Raw genomic sequence first — 10,081 nt, 5'->3', positions numbered from 1 at the left:
CAAGATCTCATGATCTTAGTGGAGGAGATCTTGGACCATCCTGGTGAGACCTCAAGAGATTTGTGCTGAAGTCATGAGAGAATTGGCGGTGACTTCTTGAGATATGGACTGAGACATCTCGACGTTTGATGGAGGAAATATCACCATTGCCAGAACAAGATCACATGAGACTTGCACTGAGATCTTGCTAGGGTAGGTAGAAGAGATCATGCAACATGCTGGCTGAGATCTCGCATATTTGTCCTGATACCACGTCAGGCTTGAAAGAGGAAATCTTACAATATGCGGCCCGGGATCATAAGAGATATGGAATGAGATCTTGAGAGGCTTTTCAGAGGATACTCTGCAGAATTGCCAGCCGAGATCACATGAGATTAGCCCTGAGATATAGTGAGGCTTGGCAGAGGACATCTCACCAATTGCTAGCTGAAACTATGGGAGGTTTGGCTGGAGACCTCTCAATACTTAGCAGAGGAGTTCTTGCAAGATAGAAGACCAGATTATGTGAGATTTGGAGTGAGATCTTTCAGGGATTGGCAGAGGAGATCTGCACCAGCACTGCAGGCCGAGATCAACAAAGATTTGGACTGACACCTCACAAGAGAGGAAGCAAAATCATGCGAAATTTTAATGAGGTCTCGTCAGGTTTGGAGGAGGAGATCTCATGATTTGAAGGCTAAGATCATGAGAGATTTGGACTGAAATCTCCCAATGTTTGGCAGAGGAGAGATCACAAGATGTGGGAGGAGATCACATGACATATCATGATCACATGATATTTTATGAAGCTTCCCGCAGATTTCATGAGATGCCTAGCTAAGATCACATGAGACTTGAACTGAAACTTCCTGAGGCTTGGCAGAGGAGGTCACTAAAACTGTGAGCCAAGACCTCACAAGATTTACACTGAAGTCTTATGATATTTTGCAGTGACCTACTGAGATTTGGACTGAGAACTCACAGTACTTGGTGGAAGAAATTTCACAAATGCCTGGACAAGATCACATGCAATTTGGCCTGAGAAATCATGAGGCTTCACAGAAGATATCTCACAAGACATGAGATGAGATTCTGTGAAATTTAGACAGAGAACACAAGAAATGATGGGCACAATCATGTGAGATTTTGATCACCCAATACTTGTCAGAGGTGATCAAGGAAAATGCATGTGAGAGTTGCACAGAAGTCACATGAGATTTAATGGTGTCTGCATGATTTGGTCTGAGATTTCCTGAGGCTTGGTGGATGAGACCTCACAATTTGAGGGTAGAGATTTGTGATATATATATATATATATTTTTAATTTTAAAGTTTTTATTTATTTACTCATGAGAGAGTCAGAAACATAGGCAGAGTGAGAAGCAAGTTCCCTGCAGGAAGTCTATGCAAGCCTCCATTATAGGACCCCCCAAAAATGAATGAAGCCAAAGTTAAATGCTCAACAAATGAGTCACCCAGAAGGCATGATCAAGCCAAATTTAAACTGGGATCTCATGAGGCTTGGAGGACTAGATCTCATGAAATGCTGGCCAAATATTACAAGGTTTGGAATCAGATACCTTAAAGCATCAGAAAGGAGATTTCACCAGATGAAGGCAGAGATCAGGGGAAAATATGTACTGAGGTCTTCCAGGCTTTTAAGAGACAAGGGGGATTGATGACCAACATGAAATAATTTGGACTGAGATCTCAGAGCCTTGAAAGAGAAATATCAAACCTGCGGGCAGAGATCAAAACACTTTTGCACTGAAGTCAAGGAGATTTAGTCCTGTGCTCCAAGGAATATAAGTAAGAACTTGCATTCCCTGATAGAGAAAATCGAGTGAGATACCAAAGGTATATCATCTAATATTGCAGTGAGATGAAGTGAATCTACCTATACGACTCAAAATTTGATAGCCTAAATCACATGACTTCAAGGGAGATAACAAGAGGATTGGGAGAGAAGATCTTCCATGAAAGACAAGATCCGAAATATAAGGAAAAACTAATAAAGATATGCACAGGATATTTACAAAATACGACTAAAGTTTTCCGAAATTGGAAGAATACACGGAGAGAACTCACATACAAAATTCATAAAACCAAAAGATTAATACAAAGAATTGCATTTAGAAACCTAAAATATGGACATGGAGATAATAAGAGTAAAACAAACAGATGACGTTTATTCCAAAGATGAGACTCCCTGCCTCAACTATGCCACAGGAAAAAAGGAAGTTAAGGAAGGCAAAACAACAGGAAAAAAAAGCCTACAGCACCCGGTATTCCCAGGCGGTCTCCCATCCAAGTACTAACCAGGCCCGACCCTGCTTAGCTTCCGAGATCAGACGAGATCGGGCGCGTTCAGGGTGGTATGGCCGTAGACGTCCGCGGCTGCCGCTGGGCGCCCCAAGAGCCTGCTCTGCGCCTCTCTCCAGGCCAGGCGCCCGCCGCTCCTCAGCCCTCCTCCGCCCGCCCTGTGCGGCCCGCCTGAACGCCTGCCTGCCTGCCTGCCTGCATGCTCGCCTGCCGGCCCGACTGATGGACTGACCGCCTCCCGCGCCGCGCCCGGGGTGGCGGAGGGCGCCTGCCCGGGCCGGGGGGTGGGGGCCAAGACGCGTCCCGCACCCCGGAGCCGAGTCTGTCGCGGGAGCCCGGGCGCGCTCCCGTCCCCGGCCTGTCGGGCTCGTCGCCGCCGCTCGGCTCCCCGGATGGCACGCCGCCCCACATCGGGCCGCTCGCTGGGGGCTGGGGGCTGCGGGGGGGTGGGGGGGTGTGCCGCGGGCCGGGGCCGGCGCCGGCCGGCCCCTGGCCTCTCCTGTCCTTCAGCCCGCCTGGCTCAAAGCCAAGCCGGGGCCGCCCGCGCCGCCGGACCCCATCGTCGCACAGGCAGGGACACAGACACGGGTGCCCACGACACACACACACACAGACAGACGGAAGGAGGACACAGGCATTCGGAGCTGGGCCACACGGCCTGTGGGGGCGAGGCAGCCACCCCGCCGGAGGGGCGCAGGCCCTGGAGCTGCGTCAGGAGCCCTGGCAGCCGCAGGCCCCGCAGCCACGGTGTCAGGGATGCCGTTCCGCTCCCATTCCTGCCCATCAGCCGAACCGCCGCGGGGCCGTGTGCCTGCGTGCGTGCGCGGCGCCCTGGCCCAGGCGCGGAGCGAGTGTCTGTGGTGTGTCTTGCTGTGTCCCGAGCGGCTCTTTGGGCCTGGGTGCCGGCCGCCCCCGCGTCGCCGTGGTCTTGGCTGTCGCGGGGTCACGGAGCGCGGAGCCCGGCGCCAACGGGGGGCCTGAGGCCCCCGGCGGTCGGGCCATCTGGTTGGTGTCCTGGGCACGCGGAGCGTGGACCCCGGGGCTGAGGGCCGAAGGGACGGTGGTCCGCGGGGGACGGAGGGCATGTCCTTCGGAGAGAAGGTGCAGGCGGGCCCGGGCCGAAGGTGGGGGGGGTGTTGCGGGTGGCTGGGTGGCTTGGTCGCTGGGGGCGGTGCCAGGGAATTGCTAGGGGCTGGGGGCGGGCCTGGGGGCGAGGCTTGGGGCGGGGCCTGGGGCGGGGCGAGGAGGGCCCGCAGGCAGGCCCGGCCCCCGGCCCCCGACCCCCAACCACCCCCCCCTCGGCCCCACGGAGGGCCTCGCAGGCCTGCGAGGACGGGATCCAGCCCCCACCCGTCTCCCCCCAGCGACCGCACCGCCCCCCCGCGCCCCAGCCCCGAGGTTCCGGCTGTCGCCCCGTCCCCTCCCTGGGCCGCTTCGGGCCCCCTCGGCCCCCTCGGCCCCCTGGGACGCGCGGCCGGCTAGGATGCGGGTGGGCGTCGTTGAAGGGCTGGGAGGAAGAGGAGGTGTGTGGTGTATGTAGTGGCGTCCTGCCCGTGCAGCGGGCGCCCTCGGTGCCCCGCGGCGCCCTGCGGTGGTCCCGGCGGGGCGGGGGCCATGGCAGGGGTGGTCCGGAGGGCACCGCCGCCGCCGCCGCCGCCGCCGCCGCCGCCGCCGCCGCCGCGTTGGGCGAGGGGGGTGTTGGCGGCAAAGGGACGGACAGGAAGGCCGAAGAAAAAAAAGCCTACAGCACCCGGTATTCCCAGGCGGTCTCCCATCCAAGTACTAACCAGGCCCGACCCTGCTTAGCTTCCGAGATCAGACGAGATCGGGCGCGTTCAGGGTGGTATGGCCGTAGACGTCCGCGGCTGCCGCTGGGCGCCCCAAGAGCCTGCTCTGCGCCTCTCTCCAGGCCAGGCGCCCGCCGCTCCTCAGCCCTCCTCCGCCCGCCCTGTGCGGCCCGCCTGAACGCCTGCCTGCCTGCCTGCCTGCATGCTCGCCTGCCGGCCCGACTGATGGACTGACCGCCTCCCGCGCCGCGCCCGGGGTGGCGGAGGGCGCCTGCCCGGGCCGGGGGGTGGGGGCCAAGACGCGTCCCGCACCCCGGAGCCGAGTCTGTCGCGGGAGCCCGGGCGCGCTCCCGTCCCCGGCCTGTCGGGCTCGTCGCCGCCGCTCGGCTCCCCGGATGGCACGCCGCCCCACATCGGGCCGCTCGCTGGGGGCTGGGGGCTGCGGGGGGGTGGGGGGGTGTGCCGCGGGCCGGGGCCGGCGCCGGCCGGCCCCTGGCCTCTCCTGTCCTTCAGCCCGCCTGGCTCAAAGCCAAGCCGGGGCCGCCCGCGCCGCCGGACCCCATCGTCGCACAGGCAGGGACACAGACACAGGTGCCCATGACACACACACACACAGACAGACGGAAGGAGGACACAGGCACTCGGAGCTGGGCCACACGGCCTGTGGGGGCGAGGCAGCCACCCCGCCGGAGGGGCGCAGGCCCTGGAGCTGCGTCAGGAGCCCTGGCAGCCGCAGGCCCCGCAGCCACGGTGTCAGGGATGCCGTTCCGCTCCCATTCCTGCCCATCAGCCGAACCGCCGCGGGGCCGTGTGCCTGCGTGCGTGCGCGGCGCCCTGGCCCAGGCGCGGAGCGAGTGTCTGTGGTGTGTCTTGCTGTGTCCCGAGCGGCTCTTTGGGCCTGGGTGCCGGCCGCCCCCGCGTCGCCGTGGTCTTGGCTGTCGCGGGGTCACGGAGCGCGGAGCCCGGCGCCAACGGGGGGCCTGAGGCCCCCGGCGGTCGGGCCATCTGGTTGGTGTCCTGGGCACGCGGAGCGTGGACCCCGGGGCTGAGGGCCGAAGGGACGGTGGTCCGCGGGGGACGGAGGGCATGTCCTTCGGAGAGAAGGTGCAGGCGGGCCCGGGCCGAAGGTGGGGGGGGGTGTTGCGGGTGGCTGGGTGGCTTGGTCGCTGGGGGCGGTGCCAGGGAATTGCTAGGGGCTGGGGGCGGGCCTGGGGGCGAGGCTTGGGGCGGGGCCTGGGGCGGGGCGAGGAGGGCCCGCAGGCAGGCCCGGCCCCCGGCCCCCGACCCCCAACCACCCCCCCCTCGGCCCCACGGAGGGCCTCGCAGGCCTGCGAGGACGGGATCCAGCCCCCACCCGTCTCCCCCCAGCGACCGCACCGCCCCCCCGCGCCCCAGCCCCGAGGTTCCGGCTGTCGCCCCGTCCCCTCCCTGGGCCGCTTCGGGCCCCCTCGGCCCCCTCGGCCCCCTGGGACGCGCGGCCGGCTAGGATGCGGGTGGGCGTCGTTGAAGGGCTGGGAGGAAGAGGAGGTGTGTGGTGTATGTAGTGGCGTCCTGCCCGTGCAGCGGGCGCCCTCGGTGCCCCGCGGCGCCCTGCGGTGGTCCCGGCGGGGCGGGGGCCATGGCAGGGGTGGTCCGGAGGGCACCGCCGCCGCCGCCGCCGCCGCCGCCGCCGCCGCCGCCGCCGCGTTGGGCGAGGGGGGTGTTGGCGGCAAAGGGACGGACAGGAAGGCCGAAGAAAAAAAAGCCTACAGCACCCGGTATTCCCAGGCGGTCTCCCATCCAAGTACTAACCAGGCCCGACCCTGCTTAGCTTCCGAGATCAGACGAGATCGGGCGCGTTCAGGGTGGTATGGCCGTAGACGTCCGCGGCTGCCGCTGGGCGCCCCAAGAGCCTGCTCTGCGCCTCTCTCCAGGCCAGGCGCCCGCCGCTCCTCAGCCCTCCTCCGCCCGCCCTGTGCGGCCCGCCTGAACGCCTGCCTGCCTGCCTGCCTGCATGCTCGCCTGCCGGCCCGACTGATGGACTGACCGCCTCCCGCGCCGCGCCCGGGGTGGCGGAGGGCGCCTCCCCGGGCCGGGGGGTGGGGGCCAAGACGCGTCCCGCACCCCGGAGCCGAGTCTGTCGCGGGAGCCCGGGCGCGCTCCCGTCCCCGGCCTGTCGGGCTCGTCGCCGCCGCTCGGCTCCCCGGATGGCACGCCGCCCCACATCGGGCCGCTCGCTGGGGGCTGGGGGCTGCGGGGGGGGTGGGGGGGTGTGCCGCGGGCCGGGGCCGGCGCCGGCCGGCCCCTGGCCTCTCCTGTCCTTCAGCCCGCCTGACGCCAAGCCGGGGCCGCCCGCGCCGCCGGACCCCATCGTCGCACAGGCAGGGACACAGACACAGGTGCCCACGACACACACACACACAGACAGACGGAAGGAGGACACAGGCACTCGGAGCTGGGCCACACGGCCTGTGGGGGCGAGGCAGCCACCCCGCCGGAGGGGCGCAGGCCCTGGAGCTGCGTCAGGAGCCCTGGCAGCCGCAGGCCCCGCAGCCACGGTGTCAGGGATGCCGTTCCGCTCCCATTCCTGCCCATCAGCCGAACCGCCGCGGGGCCGTGTGCCTGCGTGCGTGCGCGGCGCCCTGGCCCAGGCGCGGAGCGAGTGTCTGTGGTGTGTCTTGCTGTGTCCCGAGCGGCTCTTTGGGCCTGGGTGCCGGCCGCCCCCGCGTCGCCGTGGTCTTGGCTGTCGCGGGGTCACGGAGCGCGGAGCCCGGCGCCAACGGGGGGCCTGAGGCCCCCGGCGGTCGGGCCATCTGGTTGGTGTCCTGGGCACGCGGAGCGTGGACCCCGGGGCTGAGGGCCGAAGGGACGGTGGTCCGCGGGGGACGGAGGGCATGTCCTTCGGAGAGAAGGTGCAGGCGGGCCCGGGCCGAAGGTGGGGGGGGTGTTGCGGGTGGCTGGGTGGCTTGGTCGCTGGGGGCGGTGCCAGGGAATTGCTAGGGGCTGGGGGCGGGCCTGGGGGCGAGGCTTGGGGCGGGGCCTGGGGCGGGGCGAGGAGGGCCCGCAGGCAGGCCCGGCCCCCGGCCCCCGACCCCCAACCACCCCCCCCTCGGCCCCACGGAGGGCCTCGCAGGCCTGCGAGGACGGGATCCAGCCCCCACCCGTCTCCCCCCAGCGACCGCACCGCCCCCCCGCGCCCCAGCCCCGAGGTTCCGGCTGTCGCCCCGTCCCCTCCCTGGGCCGCTTCGGGCCCCCTCGGCCCCCTCGGCCCCCTGGGACGCGCGGCCGGCTAGGATGCGGGTGGGCGTCGTTGAAGGGCTGGGAGGAAGAGGAGGTGTGTGGTGTATGTAGTGGCGTCCTGCCCGTGCAGCGGGCGCCCTCGGTGCCCCGCGGCGCCCTGCGGTGGTCCCGGCGGGGCGGGGGCCATGGCAGGGGTGGTCCGGAGGGCACCGCCGCCGCCGCCGCCGCCGCCGCCGCCGCCGCCGCCGCCGCGTTGGGCGAGGGGGGTGTTGGCGGCAAAGGGACGGACAGGAAGGCCGAAGAAAAAAAAGCCTACAGCACCCGGTATTCCCAGGCGGTCTCCCATCCAAGTACTAACCAGGCCCGACCCTGCTTAGCTTCCGAGATCAGACGAGATCGGGCGCGTTCAGGGTGGTATGGCCGTAGACGTCCGCGGCTGCCGCTGGGCGCCCCAAGAGCCTGCTCTGCGCCTCTCTCCAGGCCAGGCGCCCGCCGCTCCTCAGCCCTCCTCCGCCCGCCCTGTGCGGCCCGCCTGAACGCCTGCCTGCCTGCCTGCCTGCATGCTCGCCTGCCGGCCCGACTGATGGACTGACCGCCTCCCGCGCCGCGCCCGGGGTGGCGGAGGGCGCCTGCCCGGGCCGGGGGGTGGGGGCCAAGACGCGTCCCGCACCCCGGAGCCGAGTCTGTCGCGGGAGCCCGGGCGCGCTCCCGTCCCCGGCCTGTCGGGCTCGTCGCCGCCGCTCGGCTCCCCGGATGGCACGCCGCCCCACATCGGGCCGCTCGCTGGGGGCTGGGGGCTGCGGGGGGGTGGGGGGGTGTGCCGCGGGCCGGGGCCGGCGCCGGCCGGCCCCTGGCCTCTCCTGTCCTTCAGCCCGCCTGGCTCAAAGCCAAGCCGGGGCCGCCCGCGCCGCCGGACCCCATCGTCGCACAGGCAGGGACACAGACACAGGTGCCCACGACACACAAACACACACACAGACGGAAGGAGGACACAGGCACTCGGAGCTGGGCCACACGGCCTGTGGGGGCGAGGCAGCCACCCCGCCGGAGGGGCGCAGGCCCTGGAGCTGCGTCAGGAGCCCTGGCAGCCGCAGGCCCCGCAGCCACGGTGTCAGGGATGCCGTTCCGCTCCCATTCCTGCCCATCAGCCGAACCGCCGCGGGGCCGTGTGCCTGCGTGCGTGCGCGGCGCCCTGGCCCAGGCGCGGAGCGAGTGTCTGTGGTGTGTCTTGCTGTGTCCCGAGCGGCTCTTTGGGCCTGGGTGCCGGCCGCCCCCGCGTCGCCGTGGTCTTGGCTGTCGCGGGGTCACGGAGCGCGGAGCCCGGCGCCAACGGGGGGCCTGAGGCCCCCGGCGGTCGGGCCATCTGGTTGGTGTCCTGGGCACGCGGAGCGTGGACCCCGGGGCTGAGGGCCGAAGGGACGGTGGTCCGCGGGGGACGGAGGGCATGTCCTTCGGAGAGAAGGTGCAGGCGGGCCCGGGCCGAAGGTGGGGGGGGTGTTGCGGGTGGCTGGGTGGCTTGGTCGCTGGGGGCGGTGCCAGGGAATTGCTAGGGGCTGGGGGCGGGCCTGGGGGCGAGGCTTGGGGCGGGGCCTGGGGCGGGGCGAGGAGGGCCCGCAGGCAGGCCCGGCCCCCGGCCCCCGACCCCCAACCACCCCCCCCCTCGGCCCCACGGAGGGCCTCGCAGGCCTGCGAGGACGGGATCCAGCCCCCACCCGTCTCCCCCCCAGCGACCGCACCGCCCCCCCCGCGCCCCAGCCCCGAGGTTCCGGCTGTCGCCCCGTCCCCTCCCTGGGCCGCTTCGGGCCCCCTCGGCCCCCTCGGCCCCCTGGGACGCGCGGCCGGCTAGGATGCGGGTGGGCGTCGTTGAAGGGCTGGGAGGAAGAGGAGGTGTGTGGTGTATGTAGTGGCGTCCTGCCCGTGCAGCGGGCGCCCTCGGTGCCCCGCGGCGCCCTGCGGTGGTCCCGGCGGGGCGGGGGCCATGGCAGGGGTGGTCCGGAGGGCACCGCCGCCGCCGCCGCCGCCGCCGCCGCCGCCGCCGCCGCCGCGTTGGGCGAGGGGGGTGTTGGCGGCAAAGGGACGGACAGGAAGGCCGAAGAAAAAAAAGCCTACAGCACCCGGTATTCCCAGGCGGTCTCCCATCCAAGTACTAACCAGGCCCGACCCTGCTTAGCTTCCGAGATCAGACGAGATCGGGCGCGTTCAGGGTGGTATGGCCGTAGACGTCCGCGGCTGCCGCTGGGCGCCCCAAGAGCCTGCTCTGCGCCTCTCTCCAGGCCAGGCGCCCGCCGCTCCTCAGCCCTCCTCCGCCCGCCCTGTGCGGCCCGCCTGAACGCCTGCCTGCCTGCCTGCCTGCATGCTCGCCTGCCGGCCCGACTGATGGACTGACCGCCTCCCGCGCCGCGCCCGGGGTGGCGGAGGGCGCCTGCCCGGGCCGGGGGGTGGGGGCCAAGACGCGTCCCGCACCCCGGAGCCGAGTCTGTCGCGGGAGCCCGGGCGCGCTCCCGTCCCCGGCCTGTCGGGCTCGTCGCCGCCGCTCGGCTCCCCGGATGGCACGCCGCCCCACATCGGGCCGCTCGCTGGGGGCTGGGGGCTGCGGGGGGGTGGGGGGGTGTGCCGCGGGCCGGGGCCGGCGCCGGCCGGCCCCTGGCCTCTCCTGTCCTTCAGCCCGCCTGGCTCAAAGCCAAGCCGGGGCCGCCCGCGCCGCCGGACCCCATCGTCGCACAGGCAGGGACACAGACACGGGTGCCCATGACACACACACACACAGACAGACG

General features: G+C 68.5%; 1 protein-coding gene and 5 non-coding genes across 6 annotated transcripts; all 6 read right to left on the bottom strand.

The window, feature by feature from the left end:
* Positions 1–2,249: 2,249 nt before the first annotated feature.
* On the bottom strand, positions 2,250–2,368 carry LOC119876246. Its single transcript, XR_005358790.1, has one exon. It is a non-coding gene; the product is annotated as a 5S ribosomal RNA (ribosomal RNA).
* A 439-nt stretch (positions 2,369–2,807) lies between these two features.
* Positions 2,808–9,872, bottom strand: LOC119876179 (collagen alpha-1(I) chain-like). Its single transcript, XM_038533768.1, has 5 exons — positions 9,669–9,872; positions 8,280–9,149; positions 6,490–7,356; positions 4,703–5,599; positions 2,808–3,779 (listed from the first exon to the last, which is right to left on the bottom strand). Exons 1-5 carry the CDS (start codon positions 9,870–9,872, stop codon positions 2,808–2,810), a joined length of 3,810 nt encoding a protein of 1,269 aa, XP_038389696.1.
* LOC119876245 lies at positions 4,040–4,158 on the bottom strand. Its single transcript, XR_005358789.1, has one exon. It is a non-coding gene; the product is annotated as a 5S ribosomal RNA (ribosomal RNA).
* Positions 5,831–5,949, bottom strand: LOC119876244. Its single transcript, XR_005358788.1, has one exon. It is a non-coding gene; the product is annotated as a 5S ribosomal RNA (ribosomal RNA).
* Positions 7,617–7,735, bottom strand: LOC119876243. The gene has a single exon (XR_005358787.1). It is a non-coding gene; the product is annotated as a 5S ribosomal RNA (ribosomal RNA).
* Positions 9,410–9,528, bottom strand: LOC119876242. The gene has a single exon (XR_005358786.1). It is a non-coding gene; the product is annotated as a 5S ribosomal RNA (ribosomal RNA).
* Positions 9,873–10,081: the final 209 nt, after the last annotated feature.

Source organism: Canis lupus, chromosome 4 (assembly GCF_011100685.1).
Source record: "Canis lupus familiaris isolate Mischka breed German Shepherd chromosome 4, alternate assembly UU_Cfam_GSD_1.0, whole genome shotgun sequence".
In the NCBI taxonomy this organism is placed as follows: Eukaryota; Metazoa; Chordata; class Mammalia; order Carnivora; family Canidae; genus Canis; species Canis lupus.
This window is presented reverse-complemented; position numbering and strand designations above follow the sequence as displayed.